The sequence below is a fragment of the Hypomesus nipponensis genome, chromosome 4 (genome assembly GCF_054491055.1).
Source record: "Hypomesus nipponensis isolate SF chromosome 4, ASM5449105v1, whole genome shotgun sequence".
Lineage (NCBI taxonomy): Eukaryota > Metazoa > Chordata > Actinopteri > Osmeriformes > Osmeridae > Hypomesus > Hypomesus nipponensis.
The window spans coordinates 9,552,587-9,579,931 of record NC_140364.1 but is presented as its reverse complement, the minus strand read 5'-3'; the positions used below and the strand labels follow the sequence as shown (position 1 = coordinate 9,579,931).

The 27,345-nt window shown below is 48.0% G+C and overlaps 1 protein-coding gene across 2 annotated transcripts; it reads right to left on the bottom strand.

The window, feature by feature from the left end:
* Positions 1-192: 192 nt before the first annotated feature.
* On the bottom strand, positions 193-26,756 carry sdc2 (syndecan 2). 2 transcript variants are annotated; one of them, XM_084696312.1, is made up of 5 exons: positions 26,313-26,756; positions 5,110-5,227; positions 4,598-4,764; positions 3,566-3,698; positions 193-2,162 (listed from the first exon to the last, which is right to left on the bottom strand). In XM_084696312.1, the coding sequence occupies exons 1-5, from the start codon at positions 26,370-26,372 to the stop codon at positions 1,999-2,001; spliced, it is 642 nt and encodes a 213-aa protein (XP_084552438.1). In that variant the 5' UTR covers positions 26,373-26,756; the 3' UTR covers positions 193-1,998. The 2 variants fall into 2 exon arrangements, with proteins under 2 accessions (XP_084552438.1, XP_084552437.1); XM_084696311.1 differs by lacking the exon at positions 193-2,162 and adding an exon at positions 2,169-3,209.
* Between the last annotated feature and the right edge of the window lie 589 nt (positions 26,757-27,345).

The window sequence follows — 27,345 nt, the reverse complement described above, 5'->3', positions numbered from 1 at the left end:
TGTAACCCAGAAAGATAAATCATAATCCCTCTGATAATCTGAAATCAATCCCAGCTGTGCTTGTGTGCCAAAACAAATGGTTTGTGAATGGCTATACTCCAGATATCTCTAAAATAGTAAAAAAAACGGTAGACCTTAGTCTCCAGCTAAGACCATGGAAAGACATGCAGATCAATAATGACACACCAAATCTATATTAGGCCACAATGTTTATTCAGTAGTGTTGTTTCAACATATAGGTACAATACTGTCTGCTTTTGTAAGACTAAAAAAAAGGTAACCATGTTACAGTCATCTGTGCTCACAGAATGCCAGTCATTTCATCAGGCTCACATTGAGCAAGTACTTCTTCCAATGGTAGGCACTTTGAAGGTTTCAAACATTTGTGAATATACATTTATATATATCTATATATATATCTATATATATATAGATATATCATATCTTTTCATATACTAATAAGCAATTGGACTCAATGGTCAGGTCTCTAGTAGAAATAAAAAGCAAAACAAAAAGACAGGAAGTGAAAGAAATAGAAGAAAAATGTGATGAGGAGAGAGAATGTGGCCAAAGGAAAGTGTAATGATGAAAAGAATACTGTGATTCTTTGGGTTGTTGTGTTTGCAGCTCAGTATCTTCTGAGTGCAGGAAAGAAGGAAGGTGGGGGAGAGCAGAAAGAAACATAGAGGAGGGGACTAGTAGATCAACAGGAGCTGTTCCAGTCTGCTTATTGATGGAAAGACCCAGAGAAAGAGACAGAGTGGGGTTAGAAAGGTTAACAAGGGTGTGGCCAAGGGCCAATGCTCAGAGACACATTTATTCCCCACTACACTAAACTAGTAGCTGTGTGTGTATGTGTGTGTTTGTGTGTATGTGTGTGTATGTGTGTGTGTGTGTGTGTGTGTGTATGTATGTGTGTGTGTGTGTGTATGTATGTGTGTGTGTGTGTATGTGTATGTATGTGTGTATTTATGTGTGTGTATGTGTATGTATGTGTGTGTGTGTGTGTGTGTATGTGTATGTATGTGTGTGTGTGTGTGTGTATGTGTATGTATGTGTGTATTTATGTGTGTGTATGTGTGTGTACTTAAGACCAGAGAAAAAGCAGTATGATGAATGTGCAATATGAAGTTGAATGCAATTAAATTAAACAAAAATAAAATTAAAAACAACCTCCAAAAGGCATACATGCTGTATGACTTCAAACTTTTCTTGAGCCCTGATCATAATAGCTTTTCAAGACCGATTCCTGGGTATCAACGTAAGGTTTTGCTCTTTTTCAACAGGAGCTACGTGTAAAAGAAATAATACACAGAGAAAAAAAGACGTGTTCACGTTGAACTAAATTGGTGTGAGTGAAAATAAACATTGTAACTTGAAGGGAGAACATTTACATTGACCGTTACCAGCATATGATGAAGTCAATGAAGAGCTTCATGGAAACTACAAAGGCATTTTTAACATCAGAGAAAAAAGATAAATTAATGAAAACACATTTCATAGATCAACATCAGACATGCTAGGACAAATGAAAATTGAAAGATGGATTGATACAGAATAATTATATTCAATTATTTTCACTTTAAAAAATTTCTTTACAAATACATACTGCTACAGTTAAAAAGTAGTCAGTAACTAAAATCAGCTCCTTTGACGAGAAGACAGATGAAATACACTTTTTTCCCACACCTTTACAGATCCTGGTTTTGTGTTCTTTTTTTCAGCCTTTTCAAATAGCACACAAAATGTTTAAATACACTGAGATTTGCCATAAAATAAGCAATGCTTGGTTTTCATTTAAAAAAGAAGAAAGAAAAGGTCTTAATTACAATAATCTATGCGAAAGCTTTCCTTTATGTTATTTTTTCTCAATCAACTGTTTTTTGTTTTCGTTTTTTTTTTACACATTTTTGTATTTATTCTAACAGGTTTGTCGTTGTCATGGACTGCTGTAAACTGTCCCTGTGATTCGTCAATCTTGTGGTGAGGGGTGGGGTTTTATGCATAAAACTCCTTGGTGGGGGCCTTTTGATAGGCTGCTCCAGAGGGCTTCCTCTCGCCCAGGTCATAGCTTCCCTCGTCCTTCTTCCTCATGCGGTAGACCAGAAGGAGGATGAGGAAGATGGCGAAGAGGAAGCCAATGACCCCGCCCGCAATGACGGCTGAGGAAGGAATGAGAAGGGAAAGAAAGAGAGAGAGAGAGAGGTGTTGGGGGTCAAAAGGACATGTAAACCTCCCTGTCTAAAGAGAACATTCCAGATCCCATCCCCAGGGCCTGCCAGCCCTTACCCTGCTCTCTGTGGTGCAAATCCCAGCTACGCTGCTATGAGGGTCTTTATAGGTCTTAATCTGTTTAGGGGTCTCTCATGGTGAAACGATCTCTCGGCCCTGCTCTCTGCTCTGGTTTCCACATGTTCATTGGGCCCCGCGGCCCCCTGGATAGCGGCTGGCGCAGGGCCAACCAATCCGTGGCGGGGAGCGGTGCTGGGTTGCGGTGTGGAGAGTATAAATGTAAATTAGATTAGCGACTATTATGGTTTGTAGGGGCCATCGGGGAAAGAGAGAAGGAGAAGAGGCGGTCCAGGAGGAGGGTAGCTAGTGTCTACACAGCACTGACCCAGGTCTTCCTGTGGCTTCCATTAAAGTAATCCCCAGTATAATCAGCACGGATTGGGCCACAGAACTAGCAGACCGAGCCTGACATTAACTGGAAACATGTGACTGAGACAGTGAAGCTAGCAGAGGAAAGCCTGACTACTGATTGTCTTACAAAACCTCCCTATTGAAGCGTTCTGGGAACCTCTGCTGTCTATGCACACACAGAGTGATATCATCTTGTTGGCGGAACTTCACTCTGTCCCGCAAGAAATTTTTGACACTATATTCATTTAGCAGACACATTTATTCAAAGCAACATACGAATAGTGCATTAGAAAGTATATGCAGAAGATAAAGGATCCAAAGTGCTGAGGCCCTTTCCATTTAGAACTGAGAAACAAGCAACACTGCTAACCACTCCTCTGTCCGTGTCACATCCTCCTGAGGCGTACAGGGAGAAGGGCCCCATGCGGCGTAGCTACATGGTAGCCTTTGACACAAGGTAGGGGGGCTGCAAGACAAGGCTGGGCTGCAGTCTAGCCTAACTGTAGAAGGGGCTGGACTCATTGGTAGCCTACTGTGATGTGAACTGTAGAAGGTCCCACAGCGAGCTGGAAGTGGAGTTGATTAAACAAGTTATTTAGAGACTGCAGTGCCTGGGGGTTGCAGGCCGGTTCAGTTTAAAAGGCTTCTCAGATGAATAATCAGTTATTTCTGAATTTGATTTAGTTCAATCAGACTTTATTGAAAGATATCAAGGGAATTATGGGACTCTGGTTTTATGTAATCTTCAGGTATTTGTGTATGGTCATCAAAGTCTGTTATATTTATTGAGCAGATGGGCAGGTATCTATTTATACACTGAGTTGCGTGTGTGGGTGTGTATGGGTTTGGGCCCGTATTTGTGTGCGTGAGTGCGTGTCTGTGTGTTTCCTTGATGGTGGGGCCGCTTGTACCCGGTACATACCTGCCAGCACCTCCGTCCTCTGGAACAGGTTTTCCGAGCGCACCTCGATGGGCTCCAGGGGGATTTCGGGGGCGTAGGTGGTGCTGGTCATCTGGTTCCTGCCACGCACGTCCTCTGTCACCACCGCCGGGGGCTGGGGGGAGGAGGAGGTTAGTGAAGACACAGGCTCTTTGTCAGCGTGACGTGCCTTTCCCCTTAACACTGTTTGATGTGCCTGTGTGCTTGGAAAAGGGGACTTGTATCAGGTACTGTAGACTCTTGAGGCAGGCAAAATGGAACTGGTCCAAATGAGACGGTGGGAGACAGAGAGAGAAAAACAGACAGAGAGGGAAAGAGAAAAAAGAAGGGAGAGAGAGAGAGTGAGAGAGAACGTGAGAGAGAGAGAGAGAGAGAGAGAGAGAGCGAGAGAGAGCGAGAGAGAGGCAGCACTAACTGATCCAGTCCACATCCCTCACACCAAAGGGGATTGAGAGCTGACATTCTCCCAAAATATGAGATTACACGTGAGGGAGGCCATGTAATCTGGCATCATGTCTACTCGAGCAGCAACATCACAGGTCACATGACCCTCCCAGCCCTCCTTGTGTTAGGGTAAGGGATTTAACATGCCATGTCAGCTCTACTACTGCCTGTCTGCTGCCTAGCTGCTAATGTGTCTGTTGCTTTGCCTGTCTGTCTGCCTGTCTGTCTGGATAGAAGTGTTTACTGCATGGGGGGGATAAAGTGGAGTAGTTGCTAAATTGTCATCATTTTACTTTATCCTTTCCTGGTAAACAGAGGCTTAGCGACTTAAAGATAAGTGCAGATATCATGCAAGTCTCTTTTGCATTGGCTATTGTATTGTGAAAAAGAGTGGGTGTTTTGGGATAAACAATACAAGTGAATAGAGAGGAAAGATGAGGACAGAAGTCTGTGGAAATGCAATCGCTCGGGGATTTCTTTTTTTGTTTCTCCTAATCTAGGCAGCAATTCAAAATGAGAGGATTACAGAAACCAGGAAGAAGTGGAGAGGACGTCCCAGCGTGGCCTCACCTCTGTCCTGGTGGGCTTCCGGGGGGTCTCTGTGGGCACATCCCTGACTGGAGCTGTCTCCACCCGGGGGGTGAAGTCTTTGGTGGAGTCCTTGGTGGGCACCGCTTTGGGCATGATATACAACGTGCTGACGGTCACCGCTTTCTCCACCTCCTCCTCCCCAACGCCTGCAGAGTGAAGGGAGGGAGGGAGAGGTAGGACGGACTCTCTCTCTCTCTTCCTCGCCGCTTTTCCTGTCCCTCTCTCATACCTTTTTATCTTTACTCCTACATGTTCACTCGTTCATAATGGAATGGTTAATAAGAGTGTATTCATTTGGCCGATGCTTTTATCTCTCTTTTAACTCTCTCTCTCTCTCTCTCTCTCTCTCTCTCTCTCTCTCTCTCTCTCTCTCTCTCTCTCTCTCTCTCTCTCTCTCTCTCTCTCTCTCTCTCTCTCTCTCTCTCTCTCTCTCTCTCTCTCTCTCTCTCACTCACTCACTCTGCATACTTCACTCCCTCCCTCCCTTGTACCTGAGCCGGAGCCAGAGTTGAAGTCGTCGTCATCCTCAGGGTAATATCCTCCAGAGCCTGTGTCATCCAGGTACAGATCATCCACCTGGGGCGACGAGGGCTTGGCCCCCTCCGCTATCTACAACGCACAAGCCAGAAAACAAACACTTAGCATCTGCGACACGGACACACGAAGACAACACAACACGTATGCTTGGTATCGGCGATGCACAGGAAAGGCTCGCTACCGACAGGTTAAGTGAGCTTTTTGAAGGTGAACGATGACAAACACTGTCCCACAGTGGGCCCGTGTACGCATCATCAGAGTGCACCTGTGTTTAGCTCAGCGCCCAGGGGGAGCTGCCCATCTTGTCAACACACACCCCCTTCGTCTCACACGTTTGACATCACTTGTCTAAACAGAAGCCCCCTGTCTCTACACATAAAGGAAGTGTTGGGAGAGGAGAGATGTCCAGATCCCACCATCACCCCTCCCAACCCTGAACCCCACAGTAACACACAAAATAAATCTGTGTTTGCGTTTGGTCTGAGCCCAGTGTCTCGACTGGTGTGACTCCCAACAAACTTCCCAAGCACCTTATTATGGGGTGTGCCAGTTAGAATCCCACACACACTCAATCCTCTTGGCCTTCATACCAAACCTGCTAATTCAGTGATCGGTCCTTGGTGGCAACATTGAACATGTAAACACATTACCACTGAAGGATGTGTGCAAGAGTGCGCATGTGTGTGCATGTGTTTGTGTTTGTGTGTGGAATAGTTAGGAAGGCCCCCATGGAAACCTCCTTTCAAGCTCAATCTAGGCTCATGAGGGATGTCTTCTCCATACTGATGCTGCTTTAGAAAAGGCCTACAAAGGGCCAACAATGTATCATTCCTGTGTGTGTGTGAGTGTGTGTGTGTGGGAGACAGAAATAGTCAGCCTGTATGTGTGTGTGTGTGTGTGTGTGTGAATCCATGCTCTCATTGTAGCTGTCAGCGTTTCAAGCCTGCCGTTCTGCTGCTGGGCTGATAAACCAGGAAGTAAATGAAGTGGGATTAGATTTTACACTTCCTGCTTCAGCAGAAAGACCCAGGGAACAATGACTGTCAGAGGCTACAAAAGGATGTCACTATGCAGAAAACTCGGTGACAAAAACTCAACGCGTCTACCTCAGTGTGTATGTGTGTTTGTTTCTGTACGCGTACAAGACTGTGTATGGGCGCGTTTGCGGAAGTGCATCTGCATGTCAATGTTGATATTGTGACCTGTCACACCCATATGCATTTAGCTAAATCAGCTAGCATGTGTGAGCGTGCCAGTTAGCCTTCTAAGGGTAGTTTGACCAACTCCATAACAAAAGATGTGTGTGTGTGTGTGCATTAAGTGAGAGGTGATCTGGGATCATACAGAACAATACCTGCCTGACTTCCAAATAAATCAGCCATTCATGCAGGAGAAAGGGGGGGGGGGGTTATCAAAGGCTGAAGTTGTTCAAAGAAACTTTATCTTAACCTTTCCCTCCCTCCCTCCCTCCCTCCCTCCCTCCCTCCCTCCCTCCCTCCCTCCCTCCCTCCCTCCCTCCCTCCCTCCCTCCCTCCCTCCCTCCCTCCCTCCCTCCCTCCCTCCCTCCCTCCCTCCCTCCCTCCCTCCCTCCCTCCCTCCCTCCCTCCCTCCCTCCCCCTACCTACCTACCACACACACACACACGTTTCTTCCTGTTCTCTTTGGCCAGAGAACAGGAAGAAACGAAGAGAGGGACCCCACAAACCAAGCCCCAAAACAATGGCATTCATATTTACATTTAGTCATTTAGCAAACGCTCTTATCCAGAGCATATTGAGGCTTCACAAACACACACCGCCACTAACTTGAAACAGTGTAGCAGTCATGAGTGTGCTTTAGGGTGGGTGGATGTGAAACAAGGCAAAGCCAACGTGGAGTTGAATCAGTCTGGACAGGAAACCTTCAGTCTGACCTTGATAACTCTCCACCCCCCTTTACACACACACACACACACACACACGCACACACACACACACACACACACACACACGCACGCAAACACACACACACTCGGCTGGTTTATCACCACTACTGACCTTTCAGACTTCCAGGAGGAATTTAACTCTTCTTTGAATTCTTATCGCGACTAGGGAGCTACACCAGATAAACAGAGCCAACACACACTAACACAGACCATCTTAAAGACTTCTTCCCCCTCCTCCTCCATTCTCTCCATTCATGTCCATTCACAGGGGGAGTTGGTGAGAGAGAGAGGGAGAGGGAGAGAGAGCCCGTGGCAATTACTCCGGCGACTGTTTGAGATGTGGTGATTGTAGAGGGGAATACCATAAAAAACACTCTCTCCTTCCCTCTCTGTCTTTCTCTGCCTCCCTGTCTCACTTCACAATCAAAGCTATTGCCTTGCTCTCAAGAAATGAACCTTGTAGTAGGTTAAATAAAACCTAGTATGCATTTGTCCATTCACATATTGCTAGAGATCCACTTCATACACACTCAGAGCTGAGTGTGCATGTAAACATTGATTTCCTCTCAAAGTGTGAATTACTGGCTCCGGGGGGGTCAATCTCCAACCTAGCCATGTCTCCTAGATCAGGGTGCTATATCTCGGTCCTAGCCCTACCTCCTAGACACAGAAAGAAGAAAAAAGAAGGAGCGTAAAAGGTAGAGGGCTGAAAGAGATTGGGGACTGAGGAGTAGACGGTGAGAGAGAGAGAGAGAGAGAGAGAGAGAGAGAGAGAGAGAGAGAGAGAGAGAGGGAGAGAGGGAGAGAGAGAAAGAGAGAGAGATATAGAGAGAGAGAGAAAGCGAGAGAGAAAGAGAGAGAGAAAGCGAGAAAGAAAGAGAGAGAGAGAGAGAGAGAGAGAGAGAGAGAGAGAGAGAGAGAGAGAGAGAGAGAGAGAGAGAGAGAGAGAGAGAGAGAGAGAGAGGGAACATTTTCTTCAAAGCAGCTGACAATCCTTAGCCTGCAGGGTGCTCCACTAAAAGCCTGTCAAACCACCCAGCCCAAGCCCTGCTGGTGCCTGACAGACTAAAAGGAGGAAGACCTCTCTCTCTTTCCATCTCTCCTCTCTTCCCCCCTCTCTTCCTGGCTTGTGTGCAGTGAGCTGGGGCTATTGTGCAGCAGGGTGGGGTGAGGAGTAGTGGTGGTGGTGGTGGTGGGGGGGGTGGCTTGGGCATGCTAGCTTGGCTGCACCATCTTGCCCCTGTTCGGTCAATGTTGACACACTGCATTCACTTCCAACATCGTAAATATTAACTGACCCCGAGACAGGAGGGAAAATGGTGTTCCTCCAAGGCACGTAGACACACACACACGCTCACACACACACGCTCACACACACACACTCACACACACAGATATAAGGCTTACGTCACTGGGAAAGCAGGGCAGAACAAGTGAGGGCTCAGACAGGACCTCAGACATTCTCCATCGTCTGATGCTCTGCTCAGGCTCCAGCTATGTCCCCTAAAGCGACCCCAGCTCAACCTGCCGGGTGAAGGCGGAAAGACTGAAGGCCCCAGAAACCCTCAGGGCACTCGAACCTTGTATCTTTCCGATTTAGTATAGGCTTACTGTCCTGCAGTAGCACTCCTCTTCAATCTCAGATGCTTCTTTGCTAGGCCGGGGTATTAGCGTTTAGCATGGGAGGCTAACAGCAGCTTTAGAAGCACCAGATGGCAGCTCCTGAAGCCGGTTTAGGGTATGGAGTCTCTCAGTGTTCATCTCCTATTACAAAGTGCAGCTTTATCAGTAAAGTCAGCCAGGCACTGATCTATACTGATCCTCAATACCACCCCTTACTCCCTTCCTCTCTCTGTCTTTCCAATGTTTTTCCCTCTACCTACCAAACATCTTTCTATCTCTCCCTCTAACCCTCTCTCTCTCTCTTCCCTTCCTGGCTGTTTGCAGCTTTATTGCCTCTAAACGGATGGATGGCTCGAGTTTTCTCCTGCTGGTCAGCCCGGGTTTCTCTCTGCGCTTGTGTGTGTGTGTTACAGAGAGAGTGGAGGTGGATGTGTAGGAGTGGAAGTAATTGGCTTCTAAGAGCTAAATTCACGGTGCAGTGTCAATAGTGCAGATATTACCCTTTAGCTGGGATTGATCCTTTGTGGTACTGTGGTGTTTCTTGGTGAGTCTACACGGTGGACCTCTATTTTACTCACTTGCTATCGCCTACCAAACAACAGAGGCAAACAGGGTTCCATAATTCATACAGAGCCTCCGGCACACATGTGGTGAGCATGCATTAGCCCCACTACTTTACAAAGTGATAGGGCCCCGCCCCACCTCTTTTGACTGCAGAGTATTGAGCGCATTTTATGTATTTACTATTAAAAACAAAACAAAACTTTGCAACAGAATTTCTTGTTTTAAAATGTCTTCTTGCAATTGAACAAGTTGATAAAATACTTCGACAAATTTCCGCCCGTTTACTCTGTTGACCATAACGCACTACTTCAAACGCTGACTGCAACAAGTGAATGCACCTGTCAGTCACAGTGATCTCCTAGCTACAGCCAACCCGGCCCCCAGGAGAGACCATCGACCACCCCTCTCAACAACTCATTACTGCTAACGCTATCGAGCATAGACTGTATTTAAAAAAAACTAGTCAGTGCAGATGGTTCCCAAATTTTGCCCCACCACTTTTGGACCTGTGGTGCCACCTCTGAATTCATAGTTGGTGGAAAGGTTTGTTTGTTAAATGTAAGGAGGTGGTCGAATGACGGAGTGAGGAAAAGAGAGGAGTGGAGAGGAGACGTGAGGTACGGAGAGAGAGAGAGGATAGGATAAGTTAAGAGAAGAAAAGCAATAAGAGAAGAGGAGGTAGGCGGGGGAGTTCAAACACTAACCTCACAAGCTAAACTAATGGCTGTGGTGAGGAGAGGGGGCAGGGGGGAGAGGAGGGTTGTCTCAATGGTCTTCAAAACCGCCCAACTTTATTGCCCTCCCGGGGATCATAATAAGAAACTAATTGATTGTCCTTCCGACACCGCAGGGGAGTGCTGTTCCTGCAGGAAGTTGACACAAATCAACCCCCCCCCCCCCTCTCCTCCACAAAACCAGCCAGACGATGCCTGGGGCATGTCCAGGACTGGAGGGGACAGCTTTGTGTGTGTGTGGGCGTGTGTGTGTGTATGATGTGTGCCGCTGACATTTACTACGAAAAGCAGCCTAATCCAGGAAACTGAATCTCTTCTCCTTCCAACAGCATAATGTACACACTTAGAGAGCAGCTCAGAGACAAGAAAGAAAGAAATACTACATAAAAAAAGAGTCAAATGCAAACCTTTTACCAACACTACTTTGCAGGTTCAGTAAGTCTCTATCCTACACTCTCTAAAACAATTGATTTTCACAGTGGGATGCACCAGATGGGATTTATGGACGAGGGATGTAAACGAGAGAGGAGAGAGTAGCTTTTTTCTCGGGTTTCTCGGCATCCATTCAAAGGCTGGATAAGTAAGATCACCAGAAGGCAAGCCTGAGAGAGAGAGAGAGAGAGAGAGAGAGAGAGAGAGAGAGAGAGACTGGGTGCGTTTTGCTCAGATAAAAATCATTTCAGTTTCCAAAACAAACAGCTGTCTGACATACGAGGGAGTGGGGGGTGCTACATTCCAGGGGGATCAAGCCCCCCCCCCTCCCCCACCCAGCACCCCCCCCCCCCCCCCCCCCCACCCAGCAATCCCTCACCCCAGCTGTGTTCAGAGCTGCAGCCATATAGGAAGTCACTTTTGTATGTATTTCCTGTATCATAGACAGACCACAGCTATAAATACGGGTGTGTGTGGTATTGTGTGTGTCGGACGCTTAGCTTCCTCTCCAGACCCGGGTACATCGCCTACCTGCTCAGAACAGAGGGTTTAAGGGGACATGAACTGATGTTTATGTGCCCCATAAAGGCTGCACAAACCTTCTAGGAATGAGGTGGGATTTAGCACAGCAGAGATGGCCCATTCTCTCTTCCTCTTCATTCCTCTTTCCCGTTCTCTCACCCTCTCTCATTTTCTTTCGTTCTTTCTTTCTCCCTCTCTTTCTTTTTCTCTATTTAACACACCACCATCACGAACACACCACCACACTGTATAAATAAGTCCACTGCTTTCACAGCATGCGACAGAGACAGCCGTCTTATTGATTATTACTGGGGGGATTAGCCCCACAACGTAGATACACAACGTATCTATGTCCAAAAGACTCAAAGAGCACATCCACACGTGAACAAACACACAGCACTGGACGCAGGTATGCGGGGCCACAGGAACACTCTGTCCAGTTTCCACTGCCTCCAGAGCATTTTCCCAGAAAGACTTTGAGAGAGACGGCGGAGGCGAAGGGCTTGACTAATTTGCTCCTCGCTGACAATTAATCTAAGTCAGCCTGCCTGAATAGAACATGGGTCTGGACTCATGAAGAAGCTGATAGCAGCCGGCCCGACGAAAACAGACGAGGTTCTGAACCGGCGCCAACTATCCCCCGTGTTTCCCTCTGGCGTGCAGTAGGACACGGCGCTGGGCCGTTATGACTTCCTGTCTCTCCTTGTATTGTTTCCTGAGAGGAAGAAAGCCAATTTCACGGTTTCCAAGGATAACAGACACATGCTGACAGTCTGACCAGCTGGCTGGTTAGCAGCCGACAGTTAAGCGCATGACTGTAATGTACCACTGATGACTCTCCAGTGTGGTCAGCCTGTGTGTGTGTGTTTGTGTCAAATCTAAAAGGCGAGTGCTCCCACCTGCTCCCCACCACACATTAGGAATAACTGACATCATCCCAGACCACTAAATATTTCACAAGCAGCCTAATTAAAGACCTTCTTGCTGAGGCACACTGCCAGATCCCGATGAGCCTAATGTAAACGTACTGTCAGACCTGCTGGTGAAAAACATCCATGGAGACTCTAGTGAGCCATGCTGCTCATTCCTCAAGAGTAATGTGTTGCTAGTCTTGTATCGCTAGTCTTGTATCGCTAGTCTTGTGGTGCTAGTCTTGTGGTGCTAGTCTTGTGGTGCTAGTCTTGTGGTGCTAGTCTTGTGGTGCTAGTCTTGTGGTGCTAGTCTTATGATGCTAGTCTTGTGGTGCTAGTCTTGTGGTGCTAGTCTTGTGTTGCTAGTCTTGTATTGCTAGTCTTGTGTTGCTAGTTTTGTATTGCTAGTCTTGTGGTACTAATCTTGTGGTGCTAGTATTGTGTTGTCTCTGCTAGTGGACAGGCTGATAAAACATGATGGTATTCAGACCAGGCGGCCTCAACCCTGTGGTATCCACCTGCTCAGACCATGCTGGGGCTCTTTCTGCACCCGGCGTTTGACGTATCCCCAAGACCTGGCTCCCCATCCCTGTCTTAGCCAGGCCCAGCCAGGCCCAGCCCGACCCGGCGCGGCTGAAGTCTACTTTTAGGTAAGGGTCCAGAACATTCCTGGTTCCTGTTCGACGGCTTTGATACGCGAGGGAAAGCGCTTGGTTCTTTGTGAGCTGTGAAACTGGAGAGGCTGGGAAATAGGCTTCACCTTGCAGTGGTTTCAGCAGAGCAGAGCTGGAGGCTGAGGAGATGAAGAGAAAGAGAGAGAGAGAGAGAGAGAGAGAGAGAGAGAGAGAGAGAGAGAGAGAGAGAGAGAGAGAGAGAGAGAGACCGAGCGGAACGTGAGGCAGCACACGCAGAGGCTTTAAGTGCTTTCCATGAAGCAGTTCTCGTATTCTGTAGCCCAATCCTCGAGACCCCCTGGCAATAAATCCTAAAAGTAGTTCAGCACAGTGAACGATCTGGATTCCCCTCCACCCGGGACCTAGGACAGACAGACTTACAGACAGACCTAGGGCAGGCAGACTTGCAAGAACTTGCATGTAACACACTGAGGCATTGTTGTTGCATTTCAACAACAGAAGTAAAAATGGCGGGTGTGCCGAAACAAATGTCAGTTGCTTCCAATGGGCATCACTGGAGGTGAAAGGGAAGCACTTGTTTGGTCAGGGTGTGTAAACAAGAGGGAAAGTGCATGGAAAATGTTTCCTCTTTGATTGACCTCTAAGGCGAACAAAGGGAAAGGAAAGTGTTCAAAAACAGTGTTCCACCATGTTCAAAGAGTTGGTCCGCTGGTAGAAACTTTCCAGAAGGTCGTTTTTCTTCCTCTGGCCCACATGTGCAGAGCCTCAAGGCTTCCACTGAACATGCTCTCCACAAGCACCTCATTTGCTTTCACAAAGAAACTTTTCAATCCCCATTTTCATAAAGCCTTTGTTTGCATTCTTCTGCATTAAAAGCGAGTTCTGTCAACAGAAATTCCATGGCCAACTTGTCAATGGGGAACATGCAGGCAATGAGATGTTGGCATAAACAGTAGATGGAAGCCTTTGTTAAGATCCAGTTAGTAAAGATCGGAGGACGTGTTTTTCTCCTCTCTCTTCACCTGCAGCCCATCAGCCACATTCACTCATCTGTTCTACTCTGCAGGTGGAGCAAAAGAATTAGGAGGAGGAGGAGAAAGGCAGAGACCAAAATAAAAGGAAATGAGTAGTTGGTCTCCCTTAGCTTGATGGTGATCCTCCACGGAGCGTTTCCCTTCATCCCTCCCTCCCTCCCTCCATCCATCCATCCATCCCTCCATCCCTCCATCCCTGGCTGCACATTAGTGTGAGAAGGAGCCTAGCTTATTACAGGAAGCAGCTTCTGGGTTCTCTTCAAAGCCCTCATCTCCCTGGCTCCGTACGTAGCTCTCCGGGGCAGGGGGCCAGGGGGCCGGGGGCCAGGGAGCCGGGGGCCAGGGGGCCAGGGGGCTGGGGGACCGGGGGCCAGGGGGCTGGGGGACCGGGGGCCGGGTCAGGTTCTTCCTGAATGCGGGCCCCAGCTGGCAGCCAGGCTGCTTCTGGGTTGGCTGGCGTGGGGATTCTCCAGATAGGAGCCTGTCCTGTACCGTCCACTTGTGTTGCTGCTCAGCCGGTCCATGGAACACATTCCTTCCTGATGAACAGAGGAGGCCTGGAGAAGACCTGCCAAGAGAGGGAAAACAGGCCTCCCCTTCTCTTGTATCCTAATAAGAGCCGGCAGGCAGCAAGCAGGCAACAAGCAGGCAGGAGAGATGGAAGGATATCCTTCTTACATATTGGTATCTTATCATTACTGCTTCGCTACAATTTCATCCCCCATCCACATATAACATAACATAACGTTGTATACAAAGCCTGTTATGTAGAGTCCTGCTCAGCCTACCTGGGCTACAGGCAGGCCTTTACACTCCAATGGTTAGCCAGCGTACACACACATGGACATGGGCCAGCATATAACCTCCCCCCCCCCCCACACACACACACACACACACACACACGCTCTCACATGTAAAAAATATGTGCTGTCACACACAAGGACATGTTTTCTCTCGCATGTCCCGCACCCCCCACCACCTGCCTATTAGTTCCACTGTGTGTGAGTATGTGTGGGTGTGTTTGTGTGTGAGTGTTCATGTGTGTGCGTGCGTGTGTGTGTGTGTGTATTGATCTTGGAGATGAATGTGTCCTTTCAGACCATGAAGTGGCTGTCATATTCCCCATTCCACTGCAAACGCAAGTGCTGCTGCCTAGGAGTGTGTGTTAGTGTGTGTGGTTGATGAGGGGGGGGGGGGGGGTTAGGGTTATGGGTATCTCCACATAACATCCATGAGAAGCTATCATCACCACTACCATTATCATCATCATCATCATCATCATCACATCCACCACCATCTTCATCATCAGAGCAGCATTTGGCATCTGTTAGGGGGTTCTCGTGTTCCGCACTGCAACCCTCACCCTGTAGGACTGCATCTTTAGTCAGTAACCCACTGGCTATTCAGTCTTTTTCCTGTACAGTACACTCACGGACCCGGCTCCACCCTCACGCCACTCTGCCGCTCCCTCCCCCAAACACATGACAGGCTGCCCCACCCACACCTCCCAGACCTGGCCATGTGTCCCTCCCCCAAACACATGACAGGCTGCCCCACCCACACCTCCCAGACCTGGCCATGTGTCCCTCCTAGTACTACAGCCTACACTGAGCTCAAGTGCTGGATGGGACTTGGTTCCTGGTGCGTATAACACCAGCGGACTGTGTGTGATTAGAAAGGCCACCAGAGTTGGCAGTCTCTCTTTTTCTCTCTCTCTTTTTCTCTCTCTCTCTCTTTTTCTCTCTCTCTCTCTTTTGCTCTCTCTCTTTCTCTCTCTCTCTCTCTCTCTCTCTCTCTCTCTCTCTCGCTCTCTCTCACACACCCACACACACACACACACACACACACAAACACACTTACACGCACACATTTCAAAGACTCTGCTTCCCATCTGAGTGTCAGTAGAAAAAAGCTATGGCTTCAATGACTGCAACTCCAAGCAAGTATTGCTGTTGCTGGTTACTGGCGCTAATGGAACAGTGAGGCAGCCAGGCGATTGGAGGGCAGGCAGGCGGGTGGGCCGGAGGGAAGAGGGGTAGGTGGCTGAGAGGTGAAGCGAAAGGGTCGTAATTAGCTGCTGGTTCAAAGTTTAATTTACCCCAGATTGGAAGCCCTGTCGGGGGTGCTGGAGAAGTGAGTCTGTGTGGGCTTTGGTCGTTCTCGAGGCCCTGAGCTCTTAACCCCGCGTTAACTGGAAACTCCTGAGCTGGTCACAGCCAGCTCATTAACCCCACACGGCCCAGATCCTGAGCCTGACCGGTCTCTGAGGAGTAGGGGAGGGTCGGAGGGAGGGACGTCCCCTCAGAACAGGAGGAGAGGAGCAGGACAGGGGCTTGTTGTTCACCCTGTTACTTGTTGACCCCATTGACGACACGGTCCACTGCAGTGAAAGGGTGTGTTGGCGGTGAGGGGGGGTGGGCGGGGGGGGGGGGATTTCGAAGATCTGGGACTACCTCGGCAAAAGATCAGCTTCAATCTGCCCGGTGCTGCAACTGAATTGGAGGGAGGGAGGGAGGGAGGGAGGGAGGGAGGGAGGGAGGGAGGGAGGGAGGGAGGGAGGGAGGGAGGGAGGGAGGGAGGGAGGGAGGGAGGGAGGGAGGGAGGGAGGGAGGGAGGTTTCTGGGGTGAGTGAGTGGCAGGTGGTGATCTCTGATCCTATTATCCAGGGCTCATCCTGATCAGGACTGCCAGCCTACACACACACACACACACACACACACATAGGAGAAGTGGAGCACGGGGTCGCGAGTCAACCTGTGACAGCTGCTGTGATCAAGCAACTGTGAGCACTTAGATCGAGTGTGCTGTATTATGACCTACTATGATCTATTGTGATCTATTTTGAGCAGAAGTTGGCCTGCCTGCACAATGCACCTCCCTTCATGAACAACAGAGAGACACACAAAGACAGAATCTCCAGATGCACGCTGAGCACACAGACTGAATCCCCTTTGAGCTTTGACTGATCCAGGGACGGGACGAGGTCACCGCTACATGGTGGTGTGTGTGTGTGTACGTGTGTAAGTGTGTTCATCTGCTGACCTGCCTGATGGGATAGGCTACAGGCAGGGTCACTAGTAGCAGGTGACGTTGTCATATTACAGTCCACAGGGTTTGGAGACATGCGACAGAGGAGTGTGGGCAGCTATTACAAAACGCACACGTAAACATGTCGTGTGGCACCTCCGCGGTCGTGAGGTCTGTCCCTGTGTGGCCCCAGTGGACGCAGGGACGCAGTTACACCGTGGCCTTTCACACTGTCACACAGTCTCACTGCTAGTTGACTGGATTTGAAGAAGTCACTTTTAGGGGGCACTCATTGCAGCTTCGGAGAACCATTCAGGCCTGAGGCACATACAGACTGCTCACACACACACACGCACGCGCAATCACACAAACACCTCCAAAGTTGGAGAGAGAAATGCATGTGTGCGTGTGCGTGTCTTGGATGCTTGACAGAGAACCACTGCAGCTCCATCCCCTTCCTTTTTTGTGTTTGTTCACACAAGCACACCACAGCAAAAGAAAAAAAAAGATTTTTTTTCCCCCCTATGTACTCCATATTCACGGCAGCTGCTAAAGAGAGAGGGAAATAATGAAGAAAAGAAAAAAAGAGAGAGCCTTCTTTTCTTATCTCTCTGACAACAACGAAACCACAGTTAGCTCACAAAACAGAGCTGAACTATTTACAAACTCCACTTGGGTCCATTTATTATTCCGTAGTACAGAGCCTGCTTTGACAGTCAGAATGTTTCATAGTCTAGCATGGCTCTCTAAATGCTATGTTATCTGCAATGAAGCCATCAAATAGCAAAGACTAGCGAGCAGGAGGCCTGGCTCTATCAGGAATGAGTGGTGAGGGGCTTAAACAAAAGGCTCCATGCGCCATTTCTGTGGAGCTTTTGTGTGTCTGCTAAAGGGAGCACTGTAGCCCCCAGCTCATATCGGGAGAAGGATGAGGCAAAACTCTCATTCATATTCCATTCTGTGTAAATAATTGAAGTGTGACAGCAGAAATAGGCTCTTGTACCAGGGCTGGGCTGCAAGCTCAATCTTTAATGATGCCAAGGCAGGGGAAGCTTCTTTGCCCCTCAGAAGAACTCGATTTATTATCATCACCCCCCCCCCCCACACACACACACACACACACACACACACACACACACACACACACACACACACACACACGTTCCCAGAGCCAAAGCTCCAAAACAGTCAGTTTTGCCCTGTCCTGTCAGGACAGTAGGTCCAGAGCTTCCTGACAGAACTCAGAGTGCAGCTAAAACCATATTATATGTTCATCTGCCAAAGCTCTTTTCCTCTCTGGCGTTCTCTATTTTCCTTTCTTTCTCTCGTTCTCTGCCGCTGCAACAGGGACCAGATGCTGTGGTGGGACTCCCCGCAGCAAAGAGGACCCTCTACTGTTCCCCCACACGAGGACACATGTTGTCAACGCTTTTGTAGGGCCTTGTCGCTTACGAGACCTTTTCACATATCTCGTCAAGTGGTTGTCTGTGATGGATAGCTCACACGCAGCCTGACTCAGCCACAGCAAAGGCCGTAAGGAATCAACAGAGCCCTTCTGACTCGTCTTCAGTGGTGTCTTCTGAAGATGCAATAAAGCTGCTGTGGCATTTCAAGTGATCTCATCGGGAAGTATACCCTTTCATGTTATAACTGGTTCACTATGCAAAGTGTGTGAACATTTCTCCATTTCCAAACGTATGTCGTTTACCTTTGACTCTCCACCTCCCACACACAGCAGGTGAGGCTGCAGGAGGAACTCGATGATACAGACAGACAGACAGACAGACAGACAGACAGACAGACAGACAGACAGACAGACAGACAGACAGACAGACAAACGGGTAGAAAGAAAGGCAGACAGACAGAGAGAGCTAGGCAGGCACTCCTCTCCCACTCTCTGCAGAGTCTGAGAGACAGTAAAACCTGCCAAAACCATTCCATCCAGATATACTGAATCACTTGATTAAACAAATTATACTCATCAAAGTAATCAAGTTTCCCTCCCTCTGTCACGACAGGCTAACCGGTTTAAGCGTGAAACTGCCAGGATTAAAAGAGCCAGTGACCTTGGGCCAGTGGTTCTGACAGGCAGGGGGGTGTATGCTGTCAGAGACGGAGCAGAGCACACAGTGGAGGAAAGTGGGGGTGTCTGTGAGGTCACAGCATGTAGAGTTCAGCCAAACGCGACACGGCAGCCACGCACGCAGGCATCGTACTTTTGTTTCGTCCAGAGACTTTTTCCTTTAGCGATTGCTCCGCCCATGACCGCGACGGCGGCGGCATCGAAACAGGGAGAATGAGCGTGTCGGGGGCATCTGCATTTCAAAAAATCCCAAATGGCTCCATGTGATGCTGCTCTCTCTGGAGCCATGCCTGTTGAGTAATGGTGCCCTGCCTCATTTCACCCATCTCTGTCTCTCTTGCTCTCTCCCTCTCTCACAATAACCCCCCCTCCCCCACCTGTGTCTCTAATGGAGGCCGTTGGTCAATGGGGGGGGGGGGGGGTATGCAGTTGGCGTTTGGGACACAGATGGGTGTTAACACAGTGCATTAGTAAAGATTAACTCACAGAGCGTAGTAGAAAGATAAGCAAGCCGGCGTATTAATGCTTTTGAGCACGTCAAATAAGAGGAACAGGCCCAACAGGCGGAAGAGAGGGAAGGGACCTATGATGATCTGCAATCAACTGTATTTTCAGTCTGTTTCTCTCTCTTTCTCTCTTGTGTGAATAGTCGAGTGGACTGCTTCTTCTGCTTCATATCTTTGCTGTTGATTCTCTGAGTCACTGTCTGGTCTGGTCTGGTCTGACCTTGTGGCCCTGGTCTAGGGAATGGGAGAACCTCAGTCACCACTGAACATCTGTAGATGGACTTAAAGACCTGGCGTCATGGCTCTGCTAAGTCTGAAATGGAAAACTTCTAAAATTATCGAAAATGTCAGCAATTATGCCCTCTCAGAAAAGGGCATGTTGTCCAAAAGATGTAGGGCTGAGTCTCCATTTGAACACCATTTGAGTCAGAAGCATTTTACTTCTTGAACGTAGGAGGTGAGAGCCCACGACACAGAAACCATGACTACCACAAATAACAGTCTCAGAAAGGCAATTATTAAGAATGGAAGCCATTTCGCACCCCGCACAGCACCTCAGCCCGAGATAGAGACGAAGACATAGCCACTTCCTGTTTTTGGAAGCCGTTGCTATGACAACCACTGTTTGCTTGTGAATATTCATGAGCTCAATTCAGAGCCTTTTTACAAAACGGATAAAAAGTTTACACACTAGACCTAGTGTTTTTTTTTGAGTGCTTAGTTAATTCCCCTGTTTCATAAAAAGAGTTTGCAACAAAAAAGCCCCAGTGGAATTCAAGAGATTTCACATGAAAACAACACTAAATGAAGAGATTATAAAGGTATAATTTGTGGTTAAGCAATACACCCTCCTTAGACAGCATAATTTGCAACCTGAAGTTGATTCACGGCGGCGTTGAATTAAGTCTGAAAAATAATGGAAAGACCAGACATTTTTCTGCTCGGTAGAGCACAGGGCAGATTTCAATTAGGTGCTTTTTAAAAGCGATAAAACGTGCTCGTAAATACGAGTGAGCGCAGATGTGTTAAATGCGCCGTGGCGTTTTCCACAGCAATCTTGGGAGCGAGACGGAAAAAGGGAAAAAAAAGTTGGCTGACGTCACACCTCCTTTCTATCCACCATTTTGGGATAATATTGTCCAGATGTACAGCCCCCTCCCATCCGCCCACCACCCCCTTCCTCAGCACAGCCACAGCCAACTACCAAGACTCAAAGTCAATTCCACTGTGACTCTAAAACAGCTTATTTGCAATGCTGACCACTAAATATGCCGCTGAGATGTAACCACGATCTAACGAGACCCTTTAGGACAGATACTGAGCAGATATCTAGGCTTGCACAAAGAGCAACAGGCAAATATTTGTCATAGTGAAGTGAGTGGATGGCAATTCCATACGGAGTGTTGAGGCGGCTCTTTTCTGCATTACTTGTGTTGACGATCAGGTCCAAGTATCTGTCAGAAAACATATGAGGCATGCAATGAATGTTTGGATCATGAATATTTTATAACATTAGATAAACCAGAGGCACGAATTGCATTCGACACAATGCGATACGGCTAGATTTATTGGACTTGGCAGGCCAAGGCGTGAGATTGAGGTTGGGAATAGAATGGGCAGACAAGTGATGCAGTACCAGAACCAATAGTTAAGTCTCATTTCACCCCTGACTAGACCAATCCTGGGCTGCCCTGCTCGACACATGGGTCCGCCATCTCTTTCTCTGTCACACACACCTTTGCACACATACACAGGGACGCTCCTTACATACAACCACTCTGGGGTCCTTACACACACACACACACACACACTTAGACGCTTCTCACACCTGCATGGCCCCGGCCAGACAGGGGAGACCCGGCCCCCTCTCCTCCCCCAGGGAGGTCTGCCGGGCTGCAGGCAGAGAGGGAGTGAAGGAGGACGAGGGGAAGGAGCAGACGTCTGTTAACGCAGGGTTTTCCCCCCTTTTATCTCTGTCACGCGACCACGGAGCCACAGCCCTCCTCCACAACTCTCCCAGGGAACTTTCCATTTGCAGGGCTAATTAAGGGGTGAGAAACGAGGGGGTGGGTAAGAGAGTGAGGGAGAGATAAAAAGAAAAAAAGGGGGAGAGAGGGTAATATAAAAAGAAGAAAGAGAGAGAGAAACAGAGTGAAGGGACAGGGAAAAGGAGATGACTGAAGCTGCTGTGTCAGTGTTTTTCTTGCTGCAGTAGTGCTGTCAAGGGTCAGTGTTTGGCCCCTCTGTGGGTCCTCCGTGTCTTAAGGCATGGAAGGGCTCAAACATACAGCACAGGCAGTGTACTGCACGTACAAGTTTTCCCCTTGTCTACAACGCTTGTGGGAGGGGTCTTTTGCACACACACAGACACACACACACACACACACAAACATTGTTGTATGTCAGTCTCACAAGTACGCACATCCTCATCCCAATGGAAGAGTCCCTTTCCAACCCCCTGGAGAGGTGGGAGAGGAGGAGGAGAAGGAGCGGGGGAGCAGCTCCTTTCAAACAAGCATACGTCCCACGTCTTGAGTGTCGGCAGAGCGAGCGAGGGAGCGGAGCGAGGGAGCGGAGCGAGGGACTGCTCCTCCGCTGCCTTGTTCCACCCGGCTGTCTGAAGGACAAGAAGAAGAATGCCACTGTTCTCAGAGGAACCCAAAACACTCTGGTCATGACAGGCAGCGTCTCAGTGGGAGCCAGGGTGGTGTGTGTGATCAGTTTTCTGCCATGTGTGTGCTTCTGTTTGTGTATGTGCATGAGAGAGTTCATGCATGCGTGCATGGGTGAGAGCATGTGTGCGCATATCAGCGTGCATGTGCAGGAGAGAGAGCGAGGCAGATGACAAAACAAGAGTGCACTGGGATTTTACAGGGCCCAGCGCAACGGCCTGCAGAGTCCATTAACTATTACATAATGGCCGTCAGATAGGAGCCCAGTGAATAAAAGTCCCTGAGGGCGGAGAAGGTGGATCTTGCACCTCCAGAAAACCTATTTCCCTATTTTCTGCTGCTTTTATGGACACACCACAACAAAGACCTTTAGTCTCGGTTTCCTTCTCCGACTGTGTTTACCAGAAACAGGCCTTCACAGTTAAGATGAAACATTCTGCTGCAGACATTCATTGACATATTCATCAGGTTGTATACATTCAAAATGATACGTCTTTGTAACCACAGGAAGGGAAGGAAGCGGGCATTTACTTCTGAAGAGCTGGGGAAACTGGTTTGAAACTATACCAAGCTTATCCTGATCCCTGTGGTTTGGATGAGAGTTGATCAGTACGGGTCATCGCTTTGGAGTAATGATGTGGGATCAGTTGAGATTATAGACACTGTTGATAGAAATGCGATACAGTACTATAACCACACAAAAGGGAAATGAAACGGTGTTATCTGCAACGCTGATGTGTGTGTGTGTGTGTGTGTCTGCTTGCTTCAGTGTTGTTATTGTCTTGTTTAATACCGCAGTCAAAGAAGAGCCTCAGGTGCGGAGCAGGAGTGGAGTGTGGGGTGAGAGAGCGGTCATCTGCCTGTAAGCCTCTGCCTGACTGCCTGCCTGTTTGCTTGCCTGTCTTCTCACTTGCCTGTCTGCCTGTCTTCCTGTCTGACACAGTCTGACTGACTGCCTGCCTGTTTGCTTGCCTGTCTTCTCACTTGCCTGTCTGCCTGTCTTCCTGTCTGACACAGTCTGACTGACTGCCTGCCTGTTTGCTTGCCTGTCTTCTCACTTGCCTGTCTGCCTGTCTTCCTGTCTGACACAGTCTGACTGACTGCCTGCCTGTTTGCTTGCCTGTCTTCTCACTTGCCTGTCTGCCTGTCTTCCTGTCTGACACAGTCTGACTGACTGCCTGCCTGTTTGCTTGCCTGTCTTCTCACTTGCCTGTCTGCCTGTCTTCCTGTCTGACACAGTCTGACTGACTGCCTGCTTGTTTGCTTGCCTGTCTTCTCACTTGCCTGTCTGCCTGTCTTCCTGTCTGACACAGTCTGACTGACTGCCTGCCTGTTTGCTTGCCTGTCTTCTCACTTGCCTGTCTGCCTGTCTTCCTGTCTGACACAGTCTGACTGACTGCCTGCCTGTTTGCTTGCCTGTCTTCTCACTTGCCTGTCTGCCTGTCTTCCTGTCTGACACAGTCTGACTGACTGCCTGCCTGTTTGCTTGCCTGTCTTCTCACTTGCCTGTCTGCCTGTCTTCCTGTCTGACACAGTCTGACTGACTGCCTGCCTGTTTGCTTGCCTGTCTTCTCACTTGCCTGTCTGCCTGTCTTCCTGTCTGACACAGTCTGACTGACTGCCTGCTTGTTTGCTTGCCTGTCTTCTCACTTGCCTGTCTGCCTGTCTTCCTGTCTGACACAGTCTGACTGACTGCCTGCCTGTTTGCTTGCCTGTCTTCTCACTTGCCTGTCTGCCTGTCTTCCTGTCTGACACAGTCTGACTGACTGCCTGCCTGTTTGCTTGCCTGTCTTCTCACTTGCCTGTCTGCCTGTCTTCCTGTCTGACACAGTCTGACTGACTGCCTGCCTGTTTGCTTGCCTGTCTTCTCACTTGCCTGTCTGCCTGTCTTCCTGTCTGACACAGTCTGACTGACTGCCTGCCTGTTTGCTTGCCTGTCTTCTCACTTGCCTGTCTGCCTGTCTTCCTGTCTGATGCAGTCTGACTGCCTGCCTGCTTGTTGGCCTGCCTGTCTGCTTATTTGACTGTTCGGCAGACTGCTTGCCTGTTTGGCTGTCTGCTTGACAGCTTGCCTACTGGACTGTCTGCCTGTCTGTTTGCCTGTTTGTCTGACTGCCATCTAGTGTAGTACTTTCATGTTGTTTACTACCCATAAGAATGGATCAGCTCACTGGAAGCAGTTAACGCTGGTAATCATCTCGGAGAAATGAGAGGAAAAGAAAAAATAGATCTTGATTAGGGGAGTGTAACCACGGAAATCTCAATTTGGCCAAGCTTGATTTATTTCACTTTGACTCACCTGTGAGTAAAGGACAACTGACATCAAACTAAACTAGACTGATTCTGTGTCCAAAATCTCCAAACGTCAGTTCAGTTGTTTCTTTTGTGCTGTGGCATGTGGAATCTCTCAGACCCGAGACAACACAGACATTCCAGTCAGTTCGGAGGCCTTACCCAATCATTGCCCTTGAAAAGGCCCACTTTTCCTAACCAGGCTCATTCCACGGCCAAGGCCATTTGGGGAGTTAGTCCTTTGAGGCTGGCTTCAGACAGTGAGACCAGCCACGACATCACTCAGCCTTATGAAGGGAGGTGAACACTCACACTTCCCACCAAAACACAACACTAATTACAGACTACAACATCTGGCGACCGGTGAACACCAAAACACTACGGGCCCCTTATACCTCCATGCGGTCTACAGTTCCTGAAAATACCCCAACCAACCAATCAACTAACATTGAGTAACTGTTAGAAAATATTACTGTAAAAGGAGTCTTTATATGCACTAGGTCTATTTGCATGCTTGGGGCAAAAACACTAAATGAATAATATGCTAATTCTCAAATCATCCTGCTCTAAAAGTATTGCACAGACCAATCATGAGGGTCTGAGATCATGAGACTGGGAAATACATTTTCCCTTCCAGCTGACTGTCCTGGAGCAGTGATTTCTGTGTGACAGGTTTTATCAAAGAGAACAATCCAGCCCTATAGGCCTCCATGTCCAGGGTCGTTGACACATGGATCTGTCCTGCATGGCGCTTACCACACACCAGCCATTGGAATGATGTGTCAACGCGTGTGCCAACATTGGGAATCAATGTCATGTGTCAGGTTTCATAGAGACGGACGAGACTCCAAATGCTCCAGGGAACACAGATACAGGGAAGGCAGAGATCAATGGGGGATAATCTGCCATGAATCCAGAACTATTGATGTTTTGGTGGAGCATCTGGGTTGGTAGTTCAGCTCATTTGTACAGTAATAGGCTACAACATGTACCTATTGTCAAGAAGGTTTGTAGACATGAAAGATATGGACAGGTTGGCCAACGGCTACCACCCTACCGTGTGTCCTACCTAAAATAAACAGTCTATTTTTGTTTCCATAGCTCCTTTGCTTCTTTCAAGCCCATCCCTGAGGACCAGTCAAGTTCAGGCACAGTACATAAAGGCCTCAGAAGCCTGTCTAGTAAACGTGTGGAGTGGACACAGGGGATGACCTCATGCAAAACAATGACTCATTAAAACACTGGTGTCTGATTCGGCTAATTGGACGCGGGCTCACAGGGGACTAGGGCCAAGTGCTGCACAGTCCCTAGAGACCACAGCACTGTCTGCTTCCACTCTGTCGCCAGGAAACCACACTCCGTACAGCCCTCGCATGAAAGTCCATGCCAACACTCGAGCTCATTTCTGGTAGGATACGTCCACAATTAGTCAGACTCAAATGAGCATCCAATCGTCAACAACACTGTTATGATACGTCTGACGTTCGAGTGGATTTCTAAAACTGTTAGGACTGTGGGCTATAACCTGCTTATTAGTTACATTACACATGTGTAATGTTTCAGAGGCTGTTGTTGTTCATGCTTCGTGTTTTTCAGCATGAAATAACTAATAAGCATACACACGTACACACTGCTGTCTTTCCTTATACAAAAAGTCAAACAAGCTGTGATTTGTTTAAATATGCTAGTCTCGGCTAACATGTCAAGAAACCGAAAATGCAATTGAAACTGGGAATATGCTATGCCACGTATTTGTTGACAGTATACAAAACACCCACAACAAAAGTAAATAGAAGAATATAGGAAATAAGTCGTTATAGTTTAAAGAGACACGGCGACGATGTGAGTCTACCAGTACTCAAGTAGCCTTTAGCGTAAGCACTGTGTCATTTATTTGGCCAACAAATTTAGTGACTTTACGGCCAACGTATTGTCTAGTCTGTGGACAATGGTCTGAATAAAAAAGATATAGACTAAAAGTCACTTCAACTTAAAATATCACAATAGATAGACCTAGTTGCATACACACACATATTTTGACGACATTGAATATTTCTAATAGGGGCTTTAATGTGTCAAATTCCGAGTTGTAGCAAGGTAATAAACGCAAGCGAGTATAGTCTCGGGTTCAAAGTTGCTTTGCTTTACTCCCCAGCTATCCTGAAAGTAATTCGAGAGAGCTCCCTTTCCAAACTTACCCTTTCCCCGGAGAGAAAGGCTGTTATGCCGAGGGTGAGAATTATCCAAATGTTCCGCATTATTCCTTTGACAAAGATGTGACGATACGGGGCAAATATCAAATCGTCTCTTCTGTTGCTTGTTCTATATGCGACTCCGACCCCTTCTCAGTTGCACCTTCGGTCCAAGTCCTCTTGTCTCACACACTAGAGTGGGATCCCACGGGATACGTGTTGCGTGCTGTTATTCCTCACAGTCCACACACTTTTTCAGTTGCAAATATACACTATTGTAGAACTGCTACGTAAACTTTGCGAACTTTCCAGCTGAATCTGGAATTGATAGTTCCCGGTCCACACAATGAATTGCTTTAAATTTTCAAGTCAGGTGGTCCGTTACAGCTCCCTATGATTCGGCCATGTCAGGCGTCACACGGCACTGAGCTGCATTGCCGTCCTAGCCTACTGTACGCAGAAAGCGAGAGAGAGGAAGGGGAGAGAGGGAGAGAGAGAGAGAGAGAGAGAGAGAGAGAGAGAGAGAGAGAGAGAGAGAGAAAGAGAGAGAGAGAAAATACAGGTCAGATGATTTTTAGTCATTTAGCAGACGCACTTATCCAAAGCGATGAGGGAGAGCTTGAGCAATGATTGAGAGTTACTTTCTATGGGTCCTTCGTCCTTTAAGATAAAAGCTCATACTGTCATCATGTATCCTACCTTTACTAATTCTAATGAACTGTTCACTTGTTCAACTGCATTTCAATTTGTTTTGAAGTAGTATTATACTACTTGTGTACATGGTCGAGACAATTAATTCTGATGTTTGGCTAATTCTGCAAACGTTCTTTTTTTATCAAGCAACAAATTATATTATAATTGAGAGGACAGTAATGAACATCATCAAATCCAACGTGTTTAAAAATACGTTGATTTGCACTGAAGATAACTAATAATTTCTTATCCTTGTTGCTGTGCTCTTTGTCTCCCCCTGTTGGTTTCATTATTTGTTACCTGGATGTCTCACACACGGTCTCACACGTAATGTCATCACAACCCG